General features: G+C 32.5%; 2 protein-coding genes across 2 annotated transcripts in view; one reads left to right on the forward strand and one right to left on the reverse strand.

Moving 5' to 3' along the window:
* Window positions 1-3,080: 3,080 nt before the first annotated feature.
* Window positions 3,081-9,016, reverse strand: LOC124358226 (ATP-binding cassette sub-family C member 3-like; the record flags this gene model as incomplete). The annotated part of the gene is given in 10 exon segments (XM_046810520.1): window positions 3,081-3,842; window positions 4,490-4,684; window positions 4,929-5,095; window positions 6,042-6,098; window positions 6,100-6,156; window positions 6,158-6,202; window positions 6,441-6,587; window positions 7,857-7,883; window positions 7,885-7,956; window positions 8,879-9,016. Coding segments are annotated over 10 exon segments (1,017 nt in total), but the record flags the coding sequence as incomplete, so codon positions are not given.
* Window positions 9,017-18,150: 9,134 nt separating this feature from the next.
* The window catches only part of LOC124357024 (multidrug resistance-associated protein 1-like), an 82,578-nt gene continuing 75,715 nt past the window's right edge, over window positions 18,151-25,013 (forward strand). The window contains exon 1 of the mRNA XM_046808394.1: window positions 18,151-18,624. Within this exon, the coding sequence (XP_046664350.1) occupies window positions 18,583-18,624 (42 nt within the window). The 5' untranslated portion in view covers window positions 18,151-18,582. The remainder of the gene's footprint in view (window positions 18,625-25,013) is intronic.

Consider the following 25,013-nt stretch of genomic DNA (forward strand, 5'->3'; position numbering starts at 1 on the left):
TTACAAAACTAAACAACACACTGGTTATGCGTTATGCCCGTATCACATTTTATAACGTAATGACGATCTTTTTGTAAATGTGTTCTGCATTGTTGCAGTTTTATTACTGCTACATTTTAAAACTGGTTGGCATTTAGTTCTGAGTTTGTTAATGTACAGTACGTAATCACGGCTAGCGCATTATTGGCTGTTACAGGGTCAGGAAATCGGCGGTAAACACAAGCTAACGTATTTCCTAGGACAATATAACCTATTGTTTATATATAAACTACTAATAAAAGTATAGCATTTGAACGTGGCAAAAGGTAATTATAAATTAAAAGCAATAATATTGTAACACCACGGGTATAAAGTCTAAAGTACTATAAGTATACAGTGGCGCGACCAGATGTATCTTCTTTAGGGGGTGTTTGGAATACCGGGGAGTCGGGGGTATTAAAAATCTTCCAAATCAGTAAGGGGATTGGAAGGTCCTCCCCCGTGAAATTTTCGAAATATTAGATTCTAACAAGGTTCTTTTATAGTACTTCTGAGCTAATGAAAGGAAGACAAAGATTAGGTCCCATTGTATACAGTTTTACAGTAAAACCACTCTACCACCAATCACCAGGAAGCTAATACAGGGTTAATTAAAATCTTCTGTCAATCATAATATATATATCCGAGTTTGAAAGTTGATTACAAACTAATTAATAAAGCTACATACAATAACTGGAGTTATATTGAAATTTAGTTTTTTATTTCTGCATTTCAACATATAAAACTGTTTAGACTACTAACAATAATTTTCAATTAATACATAATAACAACAGAAAATACCGGTATTTGGCGCTTTTCAACCAAACTGCAAATGTGAGAATCCATACCACGGAAACTTGTGATCCGATTGAGACGAAATGTTTATACAAGATAGATACAAGTGTTCTGTAATTGAGTAGGCTATGTAATTTTAGAATGTCAGTATAGCATGAAAACAAAGTTGTTATTAAATTACCATCTTAAATTTTATTTTTGACCGAATAGTGATTAAGATTTTGGCATTGGTCACGTTATGAAGATCTTAGTCCTTATCTTTTGCGTGCAGTTTTGTAACGCACTATTTAAACGTTTAGTTTTTAACACAGATTAAATTGAGCAAAGTTTTGTTAATTCACCATAACCGGCAACCGTATTGGCCAGACTGCCCAGGGCAGTGTTACCTCGTAGTGCCAACGAATGACAACAAACGGCCGGATTACTGTAACAGATACTTTGTAACGGGTACTCGTTCGTCCGCAAACCGAAAGTACCCGGTACAGGTTACTTTTACAGGTACTTTAAGGATATACAATTAGCATACTTAAGATGGTTCATCACCCAGACTTTGTTAATGAAGATCCTGAAGAAATCCTACAATCTCTGTGAATCCAATGCCATAACACCCTGGTGCCTATCAGTCAATGTCATTGAGCGTAACTTAGCCAGCTGGACCCAAATAAAGGAGCTGATTTCATTCCTCCGGCAGCACTGAAATATTGCATTGTGGTGATTGATATCTTCTTATTTATATATTTATTTTAATATATTCTTCTCCAACAGCATTTTTCCAGACTGCTTGAAAAAAGGCTATATTATAGTACCCATATTAAAATCTGGCGATCGTGCCTCTGCATCAAACTACAAGCCTATAGGTTATTCTCAACACATTGACCAAACTTTTTGAGAGCCTGGTGCTGAACGAACTTGAATTTGAACTTAAACACCTGATTGTACTGCAACAACATGCCTCCGTTCTGGCAGATCCACTACCACTAATCTAGTAATTTTTCAACATTATAATACCTCATTGTTTGCCAGAGGTCGACAGGTTGACTGTATCTATTTTGACTTCACCAAGGCCTTTGACCGGGTGAGTCAAAAGTACTTACTAGCAAAACTGGGTTCTTTGGGGTTTTCCCGCTCTCTCATAGAATACATCAAATCATATCTCCAGGGTTGATCGCTGAGGGTTAGGTGTGCTACAGCTGTCTCTCATCCCATCAGTGTGGAGTCAACAACTTAGGTGATTCACTAAACCATCCCATTTCTCATGTTTGCTGAATGAGCTCCTTCATAGAGTCTGGAAGATGAAACACATTGTTTTTGTGAGGGCAAAGATATTAAATAAGAATAATAAGAGCTATGCAATTATAAGGTATAGTTAAAATGGCTTAACAATACCTTATTTTGGAGGAGTTCACACACAACAGCCGCAGTAGTCGCGCAAGGAAGTCTTCAGAAGTCATGTTACTTATAACACTCACACAATCACTGTTTAAAGGGTTTGAAAGGAGGGTTTGAGGTGTAATAATGTTTAAAAATTATAAAGAGAGGTTTAAATATACTGATATTAAGAGAGGAAACCCATAAAAACCGCCTCATAGATATAGCGAAGAAACTGAAAGACCAATAAATTTTGCTTCGCATATCTTAACACCACGTGAACATAAATACAGTCAAATTAACAAAGAAGGAATGGGCATTTACTGGGAACTGAAAAAGTTTTTCTCTTACTGCTATAGAAGGAAGTTTATTCTAGTAACAGATCACAAACCATTAGTATCCATTTTTCATTTAAAACAACTAAACAATTGAAGCAACATGTTTATAAACTGAGGTCGACAGATTACTAGTATTTGCTATTACCAATATGGTGTTAATGAAATTGGCACTACGTGTAAGAGAACGGAAACTAGAGCCTTCAGTTTCTAGTGAACTGGGGTAGGTACTAAACGTGATAGTGGATTGAAATCAAACCTTTGAATGATTTTTATAACTGAATTTTTCACATTGTTTTATATATATATATATATATATATATATATATATATATATATATTGTAATATATATATAAACATTAGAGGAAATGGTGATGAAAATAAAACACAAAACTAATAAATAAAACTAGTTATATTTTGCTAATTATATACAAATGTCAAAATCAATAATAAAGATGCTACATGTTTCATGGTTTGAACATAGAGTTTATCTACAAAGGCTGGATGCAACTTATTCTAGACATATTTAAGTATGCTCAGTTATAATACCAAGTTCAAAACTACATCACTTTGAATTATTTTGGCCCATTATATATACAACAATTTAGTCTTTTGAGATTAAGTAGTCGCAAGGGTTAGTTTTGGGGTCAGAGGGTTATAACAGCTGTAGATATTAACACATTTTCAATATGTTCTGCCAGATGTTAGGTTGATTCCAACAAGTAGATTTTTAATCTACCTACAATTTCAAAATCAAATTATAAGCAAAATACTTTTTTAAACCATTATTGTCAAATTTAGGAATTTTTTCAAAGAAAAAGAGAGTACTAAAGAAGATTCATTATGACCCATTTATGTAGCTATAATCTTATCTAATTGGAATTAGTTAACCTTCCGAATAGTCTCATGGATGAATATAAAGGGGGGCTCTGTAGACTCAAGCCCCCTCAAAACAATACAATTGCACGTAGTAGTTTAGTTTAGGCTAGAACTCATTTATGAGGTCCTAAAGCTCAACAATTTCCTAGGGGAAGATTCCTGTGCCGCTGATTTTGGAGGGCATGACGTCAAATTATCAACAAAAATAATTCAGTGCTGCTTGCACAACAAATGAGTTTGTAAATTCACTTGTGTATAAGTTCTGATAGCAATATGAGAACTTATCGTTACTCCAGCGGTGACGATTTCATAAAAAGACATAGCCAAGATAATATCATATAAGACCAGCATGCTTTGCCAGTCCATAAAATATTGATGTTGGCTGTTTGAGAAGATTTGATGGTGAATCAAATTCTTTCACCTTTCCTTCATCCAGCACTATAACTCTGCAACAGAAATACATAATTATACTCAAAAACAGGATAGTTAATACAGTTTTTATTTTTTAACTGTACCCTGTATCCCAAAGTCCCACCATTTCACCATAATTTTTTAATACAATAGGATTTTAAAATCTCCTTAGAAGACAGTCATAATATCAACTGGAGCATTTTTCATAAATTTCAAAATTACGGGCTTCAGTTATTTTTTAAACTTAATGGCTACAAGTGTTGCTCATGATAACAGTTTCCAAAGAGTCAAAATTTTATTTTTAAACCACTTTCTTATAAATTGTGTTTCAGCGATTATGCCACTTAGTATTTGAGGCAATGAATTAAACAACTACCAAATCAGACTACAAAAGCAGATGTATTTAACTATCAAAAAAATTTGTCTTTCTCATTCCTCCTACTCTTTATTATTTTCATTTTGTTTCCACACATATTCATTAATTTGTGTGGAACATTAATGAATGTTCTCACATTCATCTCTCCCCTCTCTCTACCAAAATTACTTCTTCATCTTGTTCTACATAATATGTTTAAAGTGGCTGTTATTCCACTTTATTGCAAGAAGCTTATATCCTCCCTCCCAGCTCTATTGTTGTTTTCTAGGAAATCTATCACGTCTACGCTACACGAGATATACATGCCTGTCAGAGTCAATGATGGTGTTGAGCCTGTGAGCTATTGTGAGCACTGTACAATCCTTGAACTCCTCACGTATTGTTTGCTGTATCAAGTCATCAGTCTCCAAGTCAATGGCGGCTGTGGCCTCATCCAGGATCAATATCTGAGTCTTCCGCAGCAGTGCTCGAGCCAGGCATACCAACTGTCGCTGGCCAACACTATGAATTGAAATATATTTAATTGGAATTATTATTGTAACAATTAATATGAGATTTTATCTCAAGTAAAGCATATAGATACTGGATGGGAGCATTACTGAATCTTATTGATTCCATAATAGAATTGCATACTGTTCTTAAAAATTGGCTTTCAAATAGGAAGATAAAAATTGTTGAAAGAATTTAAAATCATTAAACTAAACAAATGCTTATTTCTCTATTGTTTTAAATTCTATAAGTTTACCTCAAGTTATCCCCACCCTCAGAGATTGTATGGAATAACTTCTGAGGCTGGGAACGGATAAATAGTCCAAGATGTGCCAAGTCCAGAGCATGCCAAAGGTCTGAGTCATTGTACATCTCAAATGGATCTAAGTTCATTCGAAGAGAACCAGAAAAAAGTACTGGATCCTGAAATTAAAACAGTAAATTTTTATTTAAAGAAAGATGTGTGACATTATTATATGTTGGGTGAGATGGAAAATATCCTATTATAACAAACAAAATTTTGCCTATTTAAAGGACACAAAATGTATATTAAAGTTTGAACTTACATGTAATAAAATTTAATGTATTGGTCAAGTACACTGAAGAAATGCTGAATAGTGTTATATAGGTATCTAATATAAATATTAAATCCACATAAAGTACTGATAAAATATATTGTAGGATTGACAAAAACATCTGCTTGTGTAAATAATTCCTCTAAGCTAGTGAAAATTGTCAACAAATCTATGGCACAAGGTGTTTCTCTCTATCCCAAAAACTCTAGGAATCACCAACGAAACTCTCCTCTCTATGGAATTACTAAGGAATAACCAAACCACAAATGATGCAAATTACAAATATCTAACTATAGACCCCTTTTGTGTCCATCTGTTTCTAAAGGCACTAAAGAAAGTATAAATAAGATTCCAGGAACGTTAGACAAAATCATTTATTGACAAATAATCTGCAGGGGTTTGTCACTGTTGTTAGGCTCCGATGTTGAATACATTATTGAAAAATCTGGAGATTAGAAGCAACTACTACCAGCTTATAAGTTTTCCTTAGCAAAGTTTTTTTGTTTTCTAATTGACTCGACCTTATACTAGCTAAATTTCAAAAACATGGGATTCCAACAAGATTGAGTGGTTTGCCAAATAGTACAAATAAAGCATTCAACAAAACTATTTTAAGATTTACATCTACTCCCAAAGGATTTTTAATTGTACTGTTTTAAGATGTGCTTATTCAGTTTTATTTGTACAAAGACTATTTTACATATTGAACTTAATGACTGACAGTCCAGCATTTCTTATGAAACTGTTTAATAATAAATAGAGACTATTAACTATACAATCATTATTAATCTCACCTGAGGAATGATGGTAAGCCTGGACCTGAGATCTCCCAGTCCAATCTTGGAGATGTCCCAGACCATCAATGTAAATATGTCCCCCAGCAGCTTCTATTATACGGAACAGACTCAAAAGTGAGAGAGGACTTGCCTGCTCCAGTTCGACCAACTATACCAATCTGAAACAAAATTTTTAACCTCAAAAAGCATTGTTTTGCTTTGTTTTCCACCTACAAGGCATTACAGTAGTGAATCAGAATGGTATAGCTGAAATATCAATATATCACCAACCCCTTCAATATATTTTGTAATTAATGAAAAAGGTATTATTTGATATCTTACTTTATTTCAACAAAATGTTTAATTTACGAAAAGTATTTAAAAAAAATAATATTATTGCATCTACCAATTCCTGACCTTTTCTTGGCCCTTGATGACAAAGGAGACACCTCTCAGCACCAATTCCAGGCCCGCTCGATAACGTACTTGGAAGTCCTTGAACTCGACAGTACCATGAACTGGCCACTTTGGGTCAGGTCGGGGCTGAACTTCCCATGCTCCTTCCTATGCCCACATCAACCTTTCAACACATAAACTTTGGGTCTAGATATAATTATTTTATAATTAAGAATTTTTTAAAATTTTTTGTTTCCTTTAACACCTTAACTGCAACACCTGTCATGTACAAACTTTTAAACAGCCAGGTAACAAGCAGTGAGTCAGCTGCAGTAATCTATAGCACAAGATGTTTCTCTTATCCCAAAAACTCTAAAAAGCATGATATACTTTAATTTGTCCACGAGACAATGCAATGTAAAAGTCTATTATTGTTCAATATATCCAAGTTTTATGCTCATCTTACTTTAATGACTTGATAATAAATGTACAAAAATGGATTTCCTTCTTCTCTCCCCACTCCATTAACTTTTAAATATTGATAGGTATACAAATTATTTAATGTACTATGTTAATATTATACATAATTTTTGAGTAACTACAACCTCTTATGTATTTAAAAATATAAATAAATAAGAACTTTTTAAAATTTATTTCAAGCTGATGAGAATAAATTGTTATTTCAGCAGAACATGGGGCCTGTCTGTCTGTGAGTAGATTCATTACATCACAATGCAATGAGTGGCAGCCAACGTTAAATTTCTTTGGGATACCAGTCTTAAGATTTGGGAACTTGAAAATCTGGTTGGTTCTATTAGAGGAGAGGAGGAAGATTTTAGAAAGTATTTAGAAGTTGTGTAACATTTTTAAAGTGTTTACAATGGCATGTACCTCATCTGGTACATGCAATCTTTAACAACTGCTATGCATTTCCTTATTGCAATTTTATTGTTTACCTGTCTTTGTGGTTTGTTAAATTTGCTCCTGCGCTTAAATAAATACCTCAGACTATCGAGTACCACATCAGGTGCACAAGTGGTTAATTTTTAAGGTAAACTAATTTTTTAGATACTGCTTCAGGTACAAGGGAAAACATGAATAAACATATTGAAATAATTGATTTGTGCACAATTGCGAAGCCCACATACTTTTCTCGCTATACTTAGACGTTTAACATAGAAAAACAATTACGGTTTTTTAGCCATTATTATTGAAAAAATTCAACGGCATATAAAACAGTCCAGAAAAAGCCGCTGTCATGATTGTGTTAAAGGACAATATTTTGCAATAAACTTCAAATTATAATTGAGTTGAAAACTAAAGGAAGGGAATATTAAAAACCACATGCTGTATTATGTAAACTTAATTAGATAGAGTGGAGCAATAATAAATAAAAGCCTTCTACAACTTTGATTCAAAAGTATTAATTATGATTACCTGAGGAATTTCAGAGTACTCTTTAATTCCTCTCGACTGAGACAATGTTTGTCTCAATATCTGTGGCCATCCGTACTGCAAAGTTCAGCACCCCTGTAATCTGTGCAATTACATTTTTGGCAAAATGAAAATAGAAAATTTTATTAAAGAATTTTACACACATACTTTAATGCCATAACTAAATTTTAATGGTAAATATGAAATATAAAGCATGTTAAGCCTAGCATGTACTAAAAATAGATGCATTATCTACTTTCCTGAATTCACATGGATTAGAAAGCTATGTTAGTTAATAGCTACTATAAGTAGAGGCTGAAACATGCAACTTTCTGCCAAATGGTCAGTATGTATATGGTTAGCTGATGCTGATTTTACTTTTATTTATGTCTCTTGATTGGTTTAAGTGTGCAAGCTTTGAAATATATGATGTGAGAACAAAATAATCATTTTTAACCCCTTTGGTACTCTCCAATTTCAATCTCCACAAAAATATTTAGATGATGATCAAATTCTTTCTTTGGAGAAATTCCTCTATCGGTTGGAAGAACACCAGGTTATATGTGGTTATATAATACAAAATGGCTCTCAACTCCTTGACTACAAGCAAAACATTGTCAAATTAATTTACTTATAAACTATAAGCGAGTAAATTTACAAAATGTTTAGGTGAAATTTTTATCTAAAGTGTGTTGGTAGGTTTTGGATATATAGGATATATATATATATATATATATATATATATATATATATATATATATATATCCCTTTAGTGTAATCTCTTTATACTGTATAAACTTTAAAATTGTTAAACTTGGCATAAAACCCTTTTTTATTTTTTTATTTCTGTTTTTAAATTTTAGTAAAGTCTAAAAATTTTATACTTTCTGTGAGGTGCTTAACCATAAAATCCTTACCAAATTTCTTAATTATGTGTTTGTTTGGTTTCTATAAATTCTAATTATAGTAATTATATTACTGTAATATATGAAAGAAATTTAAAGATTAATATTTTTTTTACAAACCTGTAAAGCATAACTAATGGAGAGACCAACAATTCCAGGATCCAATGTATCTCTTTCCAAAACAGCAAATAAAGCTGCAAAGAAAATTATAATATTGCCTATTGTCTCTAACCGGATACCGAGCCATCTGAAAAAGTGTCAAGGCCAATGTTAAAAAAAATTGACAAGTAATTTTTGAGTTAAAAAAACTGATTTACTAAATATAGTTTATTTCATATCAGCCAGTCTCTAATCATGGATGGATGAATACTAAAAATGGGGAAAACGGTGATAAAGGTTTGATGGCTTTGGTGAAGGTTTTTCCCTCTCTTCACATGAAATGATTGAAATTTCAATTCTCAACAGTGAGTATCAGTTATACAACAAAAGGCTAAAATTGTAAAAAACCCCCCCCCCCCCACCCCCCCCCCCCCCCACCCCCCCCCCCCCCCACCCCCCCCCCCCCCCACCCCCCCCCCCCCCCACCCCCCCCCCCCCCCACCCCCCAATGGCACAGGTACATGTTCCAGTTAGTCTACTGTTACTGCTAAATGTGTCCGAGTACTTTGTACTAGGACGGCAGTAACCATATAATGTGCTTGTACTGATATAGAATCTTATATTGCATAGTACTCCTAAAATGGCACAGGTACATGTTCCAGTTAGTCTGCTGTTACTGCTAGACGAGTTCGAGTACTTTGTACTAGGAACAGCGGTATATGTGTAAAGTATCTGTATCATAAAAATACCTGTAACAGTAAACTGTACAGAATATTTTCAGTTTGGGGACAGACGAGTAACCCGTAAAAATTATCTGTCACAGTAGTCCCGACATGATCAATTGTCACAATAGTGAGTGAACTGCTAAGCTCTGAACAGTTCTGTATAGTGTTAGTTTGCTGTCACAATGAAGCAACACCACTCTGGACAGTCTGGCGTGCATTAAAACGAGTAGTTGCTGGTTACGATAAATAAACAATACGTGTTCAATTGCATCTGTGATAAAAACTAAATGTTTTAAATTGTGGTTTATAAAATTATAAGATAAAGGTAATGACTAAGAGCTCCATAATGTTACTAATGACGAATGTTTTGGAGTCAAGAATAAAAGTTCAGATGGTAATTTCATAACAACATTATTTTCATACTGTTCTAAAATTATATGCTTAAGTATACTTGTATCTATCTTGTGTAAACATTTTGTCTTAATAGAATAACAAGTTTCCGAGATATGAATGTTCAAATTTACAGTTTGATTGAAAAGTGCCAAAACCCAGCATTTTTTCAGAAATGCAAAATCTAAAAAGTAATGTATTGTAGTTCTGTTGGTAGTTTGTGATCAACTTTCAGACTTGGCCATCTATACTTTTTGATTCGAGAGCAGGCCTCAAGATTTAGCTTAGGTCTTGTTAGTGATTTAAGTTTAATTATTTTGTTAAATATTTTGTTAATTTTACGATTAAGTTTTGTTTTAGTTTAATACACTTAATATATACTTTATTTGTTGCAGAAGATTCTAATTATCTCTGTATAAGCTTCATGGTGATAGGTGGTAAAGTGGTTTTATAATAAACTGTACTAATACTAACTGTACTGTCTGACCTAATTTTTGCCTTTTTTATTTGTCAGAAGTACTGTAAAATAGCTATTCCTGTGGAAGGGGCGCCAGACTACTTTGGAGAGTTTTTCTATACCCCTGACTTTCTGATGTTCCGGATACCCCCAGAAAAGATTTCTGGGTGTGCCACTGCCTGTTGACACACTCTTCAGTGTGATAAGTGGATTGTATCAGAAGGAAAAGTTCCACCACTAACTTTTCTATCTATTTTTTCATGTTAACATCTATTTTAACAACACTATAAAACCAATTATTTCTTAAATTTAAACAAATGTTTTAAATTATACTTCTACATCTCTATTTTAGCATTTCCTTTTTATAAAAAATTACTAAAGTTAGAAGTTACAGTGAAAAAAAAAACTCTGAGGTTTGTAATTTTGATATTGTTATATATGAATATTCTTTGTGTCTTTATCTAGTAAGTTTAAATATATTTGCAACAGGTGCACATCACCCCATATGACGTAATGTGTCGGATGTTGTAATCGTATGATGATTTTGAATAAACGGCATTGGCTACTCGAGATCACCTGATCCCCCTCTCCTTTGGTCACTGCCTTGTCCGAGCATTCCTTGAGCCGAATAGGCAGTCAACTCCCAGTCTCGCTTGCCACACCACCCCTCGTGTGGCCGTGTCTTAAGAAATGTAAAAGTGTTCTTTATTTCGATTCACCCGCCCCCGGCATAAGTACTGTTATTTAGATACAAACATAACAGATATTTATGCAAAATGTCCCAGTTTATATTATAGTTGTCTAAGGAGATTTAAAAATTCTCTGCTGTTCAAAAATTATTGTGAAGTGGGGGGACTTTGGGATACCTGGTATAATTAAAAAGTAAAAAGTGTATCCTATTTTTGAGTATAATTATGTTTTTCTGTTGCAGAGTTATAGTGCTTGATGAAGGAAAGGTGAAAGAATTTGATTCACCATCAAATCTTCTCAAACAGCCAACATCAATATTTTATGGAATGGCAGAACTTGCTGGTCTTATATGATATTATCTTGACCATATGTTTTTATGAAATTGTCGCCCCTGCAATAACACAAGATACTCATATTGCTATACATATAAGTGAATGTACAAAACACATTTGTTGTGCAAGGAACATTTAACTATTTTGGTTGACATCATAATAACAAGACCATTAATAATAGGAGATGTGAACAAGAATTAACTATTTTAACCTAATGTTGAAGCAGAATAACCCAATATAAAAACTGTATAAATGCGTGTCATATAAATGCTACCATAGCTGTATGTGTATGGAATCAAATAGTGTTATTACAACACTCACTTTGTCATTTCAAACATGTTTATAGTTTACTGAGTACTAATTATAGAAAATATGTTTAAATTTACACTAGCACATTAAAAGTGTTATGAATAATATTTTTTAAATTGTTTTATTTGCTGCTTAAATCTGTATGAATGTACTGCTTTAGTTAGTTAGAGCCGCAATTAGAGGGGACACGAGGATTGTTTGCCCCGATCGGCAGAATTGTAGGGCAGTAAAAGTATAGAAGGTTTAGCCACGTCTCAGCTGTTTGCACATAGTTTTGTCAGTCTCTATGCGAATCACTTTACTTGAAGAGCAGAAAATATAGCTACCTGAGTTTGAACTATAGCAGAACTATAATAACGGAAGTTATATATTAAAAGTTAGTTTTTTTATTTCTGCGCTTAGACATTTAAGGCAAATTATAAATTTCAGCCAAACTGTACCTTTGAAAATTTATAACTCTGAAATTTAAGATCTGATTAAGATCAAAATTTTGTACAATTCTAAGTACAAGTTTACTGTTTTGAGTTTCTAATTTTAGAATTGCTGCTTATGAAAAAAATTGTCATTAAATTAGTACCTTACCTATTATTTTCGATTGGGTGGTTAAAAAAGTCGGCACTGATAACGTTAAAGGTAGTTCTTAAAGCTAACACCTTAGGCATGTAATTTTGTAAACTGCTATTCAAACAATTAATTTTTAACAAAACTTGATCTAAATAAGGTTTTGCTACATACAGCAGCCAGTGCTTGCTCATTTAAATGCACAGACCACCAGACTACTGAGGCAATACCATCCTGGGCAGTAAAAATAAGGCCACAAAAATATCTTTATAAGTTCAACTTTGTTTTTTAATCCTGTAAAGATGACACAAGTTTCAAATGTAATACTTCTGTCTTCATATTCATAGACACACATTGTTACTATTAATTGTAATAATTGTAAAATATCAACATTTTGATGTTTCAACCACTTAAAATATTTGTATAAATTTATAGCAAAAGAGTACTGTTTTTTTAATTAATTTAGATTTAATTATTTATGCTTGTTATAATGTTTAACCTTAACCATAAATATGTATAAAATATTTAAAAATTTTGCAAAGTATTAACATGTATTTGTTTGTTTTTTTTTTTTTTTTTTTGTACATTGGAGGATCAAACTGTCATAAGCAAGTGTCACAAGTCAATTTGCTCATACAATTTTGTCGGATACCTCTTCTCTACTCGAATAGTCCGCCGCACATGGAGGCAGCACCTGTGTCGAGACCACGTGAGCACCTGATTTTTATACCTCACGACAACCGTTAGAAGCAAAAGGGTCACCCATGCTCATACAACGGCAAATTAACCTAACCTTACTTAGGCGGGTGCATCTTATATTAAGTTATTGACCTTTCAATTCAAAATATGATTTTACCCCAAGCTATCACACACTGGAGGAGCAAACTCAAGGAGTCACAAGTGATATTGTCAAAAGCATTTTGACAGTTTTCTCTTCCAGTGTGCGTCCGCCTAAGGGAGCTCCATTCTTCATTTTGCCTGTCTTTTGTTTCACTATACCACGACTCAAAAGGGCGTAAAAATCAAGAATTTGGCTGATAGTTATCTAGAAGATTTAAATAAAGAGGAACTGGTTAAATAAATAGATGGTTTTAAATGACATAGCCTTAAACTGGAAAACAATTTAAGGAGTGTGGAGTGTGTAAGGAGTAAATAAATATATGCTTTGCAGTTAATTTTGGATACAAAATATGTTAAATATTATTTTAAGTAAGTTTTTATGGAACTTGTATTTTAGGATTAATATAAAAAAATAATAATTCCTTTGTATATTTTCAATAATTTTTTGTATTAAACCTTGATTTGGACTAGAGAAACAACATGGAGTAAAAAATTAAAAATAACACAGAAAAAAGTCACAGAGTTGAAAGTCTTTGCAAAGATTGTATTATTCACCTCTATTTAACTGAAAACTGGAGGCCCTAGTTTCTGTTCCCTTACACATAGTGCCAATTTCAAATTTTTAGTAATACCATATTGGTACTGCCAAATCTGTCAACTTTGGGTTGTAAACATAACAATACATTATACACTTGCAAGGTTAATTGTCATACAATATAAAAAATGATAAAAAGGTAAAAAAACTAAGTATGTGAGTATCATAACAGTTTTCAATAAAATGAATTAATCATAAATAAATAAAGCAATGTGGATGAACTATCACAGTGCTAACAGTGATAGTCACTATGTGTGTGCTAACAGTTGTGCCTAAACAACATGAACTGTAAAGAGTGTAAAATTATAAACAACTAAGTTACATGAATTAATTTTAACAGCTGATATTTTGATATAGTGATAAGTCCTCAGCCAATCAGAAACGTGATGCCATGCTACTAGCACTCCTTTCAGTGGGGTACCCAACCATCGAGTCTAAAAAATTATTTTAGGAAAAGAATACAAATTTGGTATAACAGCTGTAAATAGACTGCAAATATAGGTAAAGCTGAGCATCAAAGCCTACCCATAAAGATTATTCACATCAACATAAAACATATAATTTTAAAATATTTTGTTTCCATTAACATTTTCAAAATATTCACTATTTGCTTTAACATAATATTTCATACATTATCCTATTAAATACTATCTATAATCATATAAATTGTAATTCAATTTAGGTTAGTTTTAACATTGCATCCTACGCTTAATTATAGCCAGTTAGGTAATGAGTTGGATCTAATTTATAACAATTGATATAAAATTTCTAAATACATACATCTGCAAGCAAAAGAGCATTGTATTGTATAGATCTAAATAATTTCCAAGATTATTACCTTTCAATTTGTTACAAACATTCAGACAATGTTGATAATTATTTTCAGAAATGTTCTCATCTGTTAAAATTGAATAAAAATCTTGAATTTTTAACTCAAGATTCAAGATTCGAAAAGTCTTTATTCGTGAAATGCACATCATGTACAAGAATAGTGTCAAGTAATACTACTTTCATAATAAGAATCATCATAATAAGAATACTGTAAAATAAAAACACAAATTTGCCATTAAAATGCCATTAAATTAATTATATAAAGATAGCAACAAAGTATATATATATATATATATATATATATATATATATATATATATATTATATATATATATATATAATAGTTACCTCCCAATTTACCTTCTTTCCAAAACTTCCTTAAAAGAATAAAGTGATAGTTTCAGCAGGTAGGATTTCAATTTCATTTTCATTTTTTTAAAGTTTTGTTCTTTTCTTACCTCTCTTGGTTGGAGTGGTATTTTCTTCTTGTTTCGCATAAAGAACTTTTCAGTATGATTTAGTTTTTTAATACTATCAATAAATTCATTAGAAAATAGACCTTTAAATGAAGAGTTTGAAAGAGTTCTTCTTCATTATATGGTCCATCTTTCTAATGTTTTAATTTTGTTAACATTTGTTTATAAAACTATTAGCATGTTTACAATCATTGCATTTCAGATTTTATGTTATATTTTCTATAGATGAATCCAACAAATCTAAATGTATTTACAAATCAAATGCATACCCATATCCAGAATGTATAGTTTATGTGACATTTTTTTGTCGTTGTTTATGATTAAATCATCATTTTTATGTTGTTTTGCTAATTCTTTGATGTGCAAATGCGTATCATACTTTGACATTTGGTGTCAAAAACAGATACATTTTGAACAAATTTCAGATTTAGATTACATAAGTTATGAGGTGCCCCTCTAAATTTTTCAGTTGTAATGATCTCTAACATTTGGTATGGTCACTCAAGAAAAGTGTGCATTCTGTGGTAATAACTCAACAAAATATTATTTACTTACGTACAACATTTACCTTGGATCACATCTAAGAAAATAAACTAATATTCTTCATGAAAACTTCAAAACTATATAGAAAACTTGAATTAGTGTATTTGACATTATCTAGCAAGTAAACTCAAGATTGAGCAAAGCTAATGACTTTCAATATTTAAGCATAACACTTCACACAACTATATCATTCACTCTAAAATGCATAAGCCTTTCAAGAAAATATCAAGAGCTGAAATAATATAAGATACAATCTCTGAATTACTATCTATGACATCCACCTGTAACTAGACCACTGACCCAGACACCATATCAGCGCTGACATGCAGCAATACAGCCAGAGGATGAACTTATGCTATTGCCACGTATGGCACTTGATAGCCGCTTAATCAAGAATAACTTTAAATATCCGACAACAGTTTACTAGCTCAACTAAATAAAATATAATATACACATTTTTTATCACCCACAAAGAATTATAACCTGTGGTCTCCTTCTAATATATATAATTCCTAATTCACAATACAATTTTACTCCACAAACTAGGAATTACCAAAACGCTGTTTATCCAAATTGTTCTGCACCATGTCTAGACACTCCTGTGGCTTTTGCAACATTGGAGTTAAATACCAGACTAAATGCTGTTCTGGACTCTGCAATATGTTGTATCATTCCAGATGCCTAAACTGGTCTGAACAAATTTAAAAACTTGCTTCAGAGGATACTGCATCATGAGTATGAGATAAGTATAAACAAGACCTGGAAACAACTAAAATTTATGTTGAAGATATTGAAACCAAAATAAAAAACCTCTACAATCTTATAACTTATACCATGAAACATTCCTAATCCTAGCAAAAAGTTGGAAATGCATAGCTTAGTAAGAATTTACAACTTAAAGAGAAGTCAAGTTAAAATATCTTTATTACATTATCATCAAGACAAGTATAGTGTCACATTAATAAGACATTAAAAGATCTTAAAGTTAAGGCATCACGAATTGCAACAGTCAAAACGGGCCGATCTGGTTGCCAGTTCTTCAGGTCTCTTCTAAAGAGCCGCTTGTCGCGTCTGGCAGGGCGTTCCACATCTTGGCACTGATACAGCTTGTCTTCTTTTCAGTGGAGCTGAGTTTGTGCACAGTTAGGCAGTAGTTGTTGGCATGTCTGGTGTTGTATTGGTGGAATTGTGATCCACTTCTAGCAGATTCCGGTTCCTTGATGTGGACGTGGGTTATTGCCTCCAGGATATACAAGTTGATCACTGTAAGAATCCTCAGTTCTTGGAAGGCTGCTCTACAGGATTCTCTGAATTGTAGATTATACAGGATTCTAATGACCCGTTTTTTGGAGGATAAGAATGCGCTGCATGTTCCCTGCTGTAGTGCTGCCCCATACTGCGATCCCATATCTGAGATGTGGTTCAAATAGAGCATGATAAGCTGTTTTTGTTGTTGTCATATCACTTACATTTATTTTTGAGAAACTACACATGGGAAAAAGTTACAAAATCTGAATACCATCTTGAACTACAAGACAACATAGTTGCGAACAAAGAACTGTTCAAGGACCTTACAGTTTAAAATAATAAACTCCAAGCTGAACTCAGTAATCTGAAGAATAAAGTGGACAGTGAGCACAAGCTCAAAAGTGATTTTGTTGAACAAGCCAAATTCGAAAAATCTCAACGAATAACAAAGCAGTATTATGCAATTAAACAAATAAAAAAACTTGAGAGGAAATAAAATTGAAATCACAAAAATTTGACTCTCTGAATAGCCAAAATGATATGGTAATAGGTAGCATAAAAACCCGTGAAAAAGAAATGAAAATAAAAACGATTTCATAAAGAAAATGACATTAAATTAACAGTTAAATTAAACAGTAACAAAAAGTTTAATCTTTGTCACTAGGTCGGACATGTTTGCCATACGGTAACATTCCTTTTGCATTAAAACCTTTAGAAATAATGTAGTTTATAACATTTTTGGCCGTCCTAAAATTAGTCTTTAATTTGATTTATTTGTGCTATTTTTGTTCAAAGTTTTCGTAGTTATGCATGTACAATAAACACAAATCGAAAGGGTGTAAATACAATTTTATTTTGGAACATTTAGCTATGTACAACTTTCACAATCCCGATCCCAACTTACAGAAAATATAAAAAGAAAACATCAATATCAAGGTTTTACAAAGGTTAATGTTTAAAAAAATATAATATAGTAGGCAAAGACATTGGAAAGGAAAATAAAGCCCAAATTCCTCTCCAGCTCCTGCCCCCTCGGCCTTAATACGGAATAGTGTTCGAGTTTTACCGGCATTCTTTTCTCCTACCTTATAGTAAAAACTGGTTTAATGTTCGTCACTAGGCCGGATATCGGAAGTACCGGATATGACAGTTATTACGTACAATACATTAAACAACTCATAACTCAATGCTAACCAATTTTAAAATATATCATTAATAAAATTACAACGATTCAGAGCAAAATTTAAAAAAAAATCGTTATTACGTTATAGAAAGTAATAAAATATGATATGAACAGTATACTTAACCAGTGCTGTGCTTAGATAGATTAATAACTTACCAAACATATATAACATTCAATTAAACGCTGGGAGTTTAAAATTTGTTTTGTTTTCGAGTGGTACTACTGATAGCTGCCTAGGCAGCAGCGGCCGCTGAGTTACGAGTTATCTTTCAACAGTTAGTCGTCTGCCGCCAGTGCCGCAAGTTATAACCTCACAGTTGATAACCGCGACGCGCGGGTATAACAGGCGTATTGGTTCTAATAGGATTTCAAACTTCCACTTATTCTAACTTTACGTTTTTATTTAAGTACCGTATTGTTCGATTGTCTTATTTGGTAACATATTGTAAGCCTAGTGTTCTAACTCTCTCTCTATCATCTTTTTACACTTATCAATCAATCATAAACTGGATACTTTTTATAACCTGTAGTTTCAAAATTAATTCATGTCTTCAGATGAGGATGGTTTCTGCAATTCTAGTTTTTGGGTGAGTTTTCATGTGCATATTAAGCTAATGAATTAAAAAAATAATTCTTATATAAGTTTGTTTTTTTAAGTTTACAATTTTAACTAGGTAAAAAATGACATTGCCCTAAGATTTAAAACACCCTTACTCACGTTGTACAGTTTTAAGAATAGGAACAAAACAAATTGCAACCTATTATTGTTGTTGTTTATACAATTGCTTAGACGCTGGAAGGCTTTAATACTTCTTTTGGTTGTTCAAATCTGGTATGTAAATAGGATGGTAATATTCACAATATATTATTAGATTTCTTGAACTTTTTCATCTTTAATACTGTACCTGTGGACCGTTTCGTTTGTTTTTTTAGGCTCAACCCTGTTTACACAAATGCCTTAAACTAGATAAAAATCACAGCTAATTATTACAAGTATACTCGTGTTTTTAATTTCTTTTATAAGATTATGCACTGCACCAAATTACATGCATAACTTCAAAATTATGTAACGTTGTAGTTATAGTGACATATCTTTATTAATTTGAATATAAGTCTTTTGAGTTGGGTTCTAGTAATAAAATACGCTGATTTCTCTAAAAAGAATAAACATCTTGAGTTCGAATTTATTCAGTTCTTCAATTACGTAAAATTGAATACTGGACAATTTAATTCAAAATAAAGAGCGTATTAAAAGTGTTTGAAGACAATATTATGGTTGAGAATTATTTTTATTAGAGTAATACAGTAGATTTTTATGAAATGTCATTTGGCAACCAATTTATAATTTATAATATTTTGGCTAACTTATAAATATTGTATGGAGTTAAAAGCAACATTATTGTCTTTAATTCTTTAAATATTTTGGAAAGAAAAATAGACCAAGTAAATGTTGCTACTGTATATATTTTAAAATAAGAATTGTGACTGTTACCCAGTGATATTTGTGCTAACAAGAGAAATTCATTTAGAAGTTTAATAACACTCGTTCAGTTGTCAGTAATTATATTTATATAATGATTCTAAAGGACAGTGAACTGGCTGACAGTAATTTATGACTTTAAAAAAAGAAATTGAGGTCGGAGGTACAACCATGCTAAAAAATTCTGTCTAACTGCAGCGATACTCTATTGTATCAATGGAGTTTGGCTCTTAACTAATCGATTTCTTACATTGAAAAGAAGGGACTTATCTTTCCCTCCGACACAGTCGCAAAAGGTAGATCTCACATCAATTTGAAAAATGTTATTAAAGAGTGAAATGTATTGAGTGTACATTTCATTTTACCCTCAAGACATTGTTTTGTAAAATATTGCATAACATTGTAAACTATAATGATCATTTTTATAACTGGAATACTAACATTTGGAAGTCAATCAAACCATTTTGCAACTATTGAGATATACAGCGAACATTAACAAGTTAACGAACATAGCTGCAAGTTAAAAAAATTAGTATTTGGAATATATTTTAATTGGGTCACGAACATGATTAAATGTTGTTAATTGTGTACGCAAACTTCTTTGAATCATTTACTTAAATTGTATATATTGTAAACTTACCGAGAAAGGGCGTTATTAAAAATTTATACATGTCTTTATATAAAAAATTTTCTGTTGGAAATTACAGTTTGACACGTCTCCAATGTTAAAAGTGTTATTTTTATTGGAAACCTAAGGGTTCAATATAACTTTGAGGTGAAACATAATATTATGGTTTATGTTCTTGGCTGAGCGTTAGCAAAGCCTATCACTCGAGAAGCTGAAAAAGTTTAATTTCTCTCTGAATGTCAATATCTCGAAACGAATTGACCTATAGACTTGAAATTTTGCAAGAAACTTTATTTCTGTATATGTAACATCGAGTTAGATGATGATGAATGTCATTCCATGGGATTTGGCTGGGCCTTAGTAAATCTTTTACTCTGGTCTTATAGGTAGCCATGATGACAACGAAAAAAATCGATGAATAAATAAATTTTTCAAAAAGACAGTACAAAAATATGGCATTTTAATACGCGACATGTAGCCTAATGAAATTAGCTGAAATCCAGACTTAAAATTTTCCATGCAACCTAAGCAAGCATGTTACGCGACACGTAGTCTACCTACCTTCCCTAATAAAAGACAGTGGAAATAAAATAATACACATATTAGTACGAAATAATAACTACAAGTCTAACTACTTTAAAAGTAATAAAACAGAGGGGAAATTATTCTATGCGTTAACTACAAGCATGTAAAAGATAAAGATGCAAGCCTGGAACATCGACCCGGTGACCTTGGCTGATAAGCCTTTCATTTTAATCAATTAAAATGACTAGCTCTGTTGTTTTATTTCTTCTAGATTACATTTAAACATTGGAATTATCAATTATTGCTATATTACATAGTTGCCTGTAAAAAGCGATTAAATAAATGTCATTGATTACAAAATAATTAAACCTTAATTTGTCCACTGAACCTGAAATAAACACTATTAAAACAGAACTTCACTGCAATTATAAATGAAACATATTGTATAGAACTGTGGTTCACGTACATTCAGTATTGAATATTCCACATTCAATTTATAGAAACATAATCATAGAAGGTATTTAATCAGTTTCATTTACAGTTTATACCTCTGCCAAAACTTAGAATATTTATATTATTTATTTCTTAAATGTTTTATACAGTTGTTTGCTTCAATGATTTTCAAAACAGAATTGTAACAGATTATTTAAGCTCGATCATAGGAAATTTTTCTAATAGCAATAATTTGACAAAGTCTCACATTATTGGCTGAGTTTTAGCGAATCCTATCTCTCGTGGGGCTGGAACGATTTAATTTCAGTCTGTCTGCCCGGCGACAAGATATTTAAAACACGAAGGGATCTATGGACTTAAAACTTTGCATGAAGCTTCATTTATATATTATCAACTCTATGGTGGATGTCAGCCATGGGATTTGGCTGAGCATTACCGAACATTTTTACGTTAGTTTTATGGGTAAATACTGTATGATGAGAACTAGAAATAGCAGAATAAATCAATTCGTAAACTAGCTGAATCAAATCAATTGAGATTTCGACATGTCTGTGCCCTTTATTCATATATTAAAAAGAAGAAGTGCGTGGACAGTTCCTGTTAAAACTCGGGGATAAAATTTGATTTTAGTTCACTCATGCGTTGTAATACCCTCCCTGGCTTATCGGAACTTTTATTATTTGAACACTGCTATAAAACTTAATTTAATAGACATAGACAAAAACTAAGAATTAATTGTGAGGCTAGATATCCCGAGAAATATTTCATCTGGGAGAAATATTTTAAAATTTGGGAGAAATTTTATTTTTACATAGACAAGAACGAATTTCAAAATAATACTAGAGCCTAGCCTGATTAACGTAGTAACCAACCTTTTCTACACAGTTTTGGTGTTAGACATCACCCACTGAATATATCCTCATCCTGCTTAGCTTTATACTCACCAGGGGACCGTACAATAAAATACCTGCACTTTCTGGATGACAGAATATCAGAACACAGTTCACAGGTCAGAAATGGATACAGGTCTACACAGCAGTTATCAGAGAAATTATGTATTGTAACCGTGGGTGAATTTACTTAGTCACAGTGAATACAATGCATTGTCCCATAATGCATTGTTGAACATTAAAATAAACCGACTTCAATACTTGTACTAAAATTAAAGAATTAAAAAGTAAAATATAGTTATAATTTGCAATATAAAACTTGCACCAATACAACACAATCTTCTTCAAATTTCATTTATATCGTATATGCTTTGTAGTATATCTAAAACTTGCCGTTGCCTTCAAAAAATGTATGAGTTGGCTCTGAGTACCTTTCATTTTGTTAAATTAAAATTATTTTTATTAACGTTACGTTATTTAAGTTTAGCGTTAGTATTGAAGTCGGTTTATTTTTTAATTGTATTACTTTTTAAATTTGTATTGACTAATGTTGAGTGTTCTCTCATTTAATTAGGAATACAGGCGAAGATGTTCGGGGATTTCAACGATGAATTTGGTGAATCCCTTTGGTAGATATGTTATTTTGTAGGAGAAAGTGCAAATTCTTGATGGGGCATTCATTTAATCAAGGGTAAGAACCTTCCCTTATTCCGTACTGTAGTACTGAACTATTTCTTGTGATCTTTGAAGCAAATGATAGTAATAGGTACAAAAGTACATGTCGGCAACATATTTCATCTCGTCGTTCTTTGCCAAGTCTCAGCTTCAAAGTAGTACAATTATTTTCCAGGTGCCTGTGTGGTAACCTATGTTTATTTGAGCAGCATTACTTTCTGAACTCTCTCCTATCTTACTTTTCTAAGACCGATTCCACATTGCTTCCAATAGATGAATCACTCAAACGATCAGTATGTAGGGACAACGGTGTATTCCCTACAATCTGTGAGTTAAGTTATAGTAGTTTAAAGAAATATACATCTCAGCTACTTATACCGTCTCGTTGCTTCGTGCCTTGATAAGGATTCTTAGAGGCACGCCATATGGTATCCTGATATAATCTGAGAAGCTTCATACAGCTACTCTGAGATATCGAATGGTGATTTTAAAAATTCAAATCAAGACTCATCCCTCTTTCATTACTCCAGACGGATTCGACATTGGCTCTAACAGGGACGAGAGTCGAATAGTTACTCTGAACAAAGTTAGGTTTCTTAGGAATTATGAGGTAGATTACAATCATCGGAAAAATCTAAATCTCTGCAACTCATTCTGTTTTGTTCTATATCATGTTTCAAAGGATTCCACAATTATCTGGAATACTAATGTAGGCTAGAAAAAACATCTCCGAGATAACATAATGGTGATTTAAACAAAGTACAATCTCCACAATCCTAACTCATTGCTCCAACAGGAATTCCACGTTGCCTCCAACTCGGACTATTACTATGGACAGCAATATGTAGCATCTGTAAGGTAAAGTCATTGGAAGGAAACTAACTTAGATCTCGATATCTTATTCCGATATCCCCATGCCATGTTTTAAGTCCTCCAATAGACGTTAACGTTGAATTTAGCTCCAGCTCACCTTCCTCTTGCGTGCAGCATCTGAAATCCGATGCTGTTACAGACTTGACTCCTGAAATCTGGAGTCATGTTCGTCGATGCGGCGTCTTCGTTCTTCGGCACCGACTATTTTTGGATCCCATAGCTGCTTTATGTGTAAAAGACTCAGTTGCTCTACCGTATTTTGGGATCGTGTCAGTTAACATCGTAGTGCACTCAATTGTGCAACTGATGAGACAATGAGAATACCTATTCGCCTAGATCGCACTACTTTTTGTAGTCTGGTTGTCTCTGATGTCGAAATGATGCGGGGGGTTTGTTTTGAGCGTCGTCCTTCATTGTCACCGACTATTTTTGGATACCTTCAGACGAACATTACTCAAGATTTCAGGTTTCAAGTCTGCAACAGCATTAGATTCCAGGACGTAAGAGAAAGGTGAACTGGAGCTAAATTCAAAATTTACATCGAATCAACCCTTTCCACCACAGCTGCTTTATGTGTAGATAACTCCAATAGAATTGTTTTCTGAAACCTTAATGTAAACTAGGGAATTTCCCACAGTAACAGTGAAGTAAGTTATAATGATTTGGAAAGCATTAAACTCCCCAATCAATCCCGTTACTTAGGGTGGTTTTTATATATTGCCTTCAATAGGATGTTATTTCGAAGCCAAACACGAAAGGTGACATTCCTAGTAATTGTAAGAAAACAGCATCTCCGCAAATTCCTTTGTCCAGATTCTTAATATGGTTGTATATGTAAAGCTTACAAAGTGATTTCCTGGGCAGATACTTGTCCAGTCCATAAAACCCTATGTGGGACCGTTATGGGACAGCCCTCTTCCGTCTAATAAAAAGGTTCAATAACATCGGAAACAAATGGGTGAACTTACATGAACATGAACGTAAAAACAGGTCGAATTGTACACCTCGTATTTTCTGAAGTAGGTTTAAAATTATATCTAAATTTATTGATTTTTCATTCGAATTTTTATTTTGCTATGGCTTTCAATTCTTATTTTTATAAAATAGGCAGTCCAAAGGAAGGAAAATCTGCAGTGCCATAGGTCGCTGTTTAATATCCTCACGATGAATAAACAAGCTGACATAAATATTCTGAGAATATAAGCTAAGCAAATTTATGTGTAATAGTTGACCTTCTTAAAATAACATGTTTTTTCTTGTAGAAAATTTTATCATTTACACAATTTTGCAATAATTATGGTAGCTTATAATTTTACTTAGGTATATTTAGTTTATAAATGTGTATTCAAACAAGTTTCGGTTGTAACCTAAGGTCTGAGTAATAAAAAATGTATAACAGAATACTGGTATTATTTATTTGATGATGTTACACTTTTGTTAGTAGTAATGTAA

This window comes from Homalodisca vitripennis, chromosome 3, assembly GCF_021130785.1.
Source record: "Homalodisca vitripennis isolate AUS2020 chromosome 3, UT_GWSS_2.1, whole genome shotgun sequence".
NCBI lineage: Eukaryota > Metazoa > Arthropoda > Insecta > Hemiptera > Cicadellidae > Homalodisca > Homalodisca vitripennis.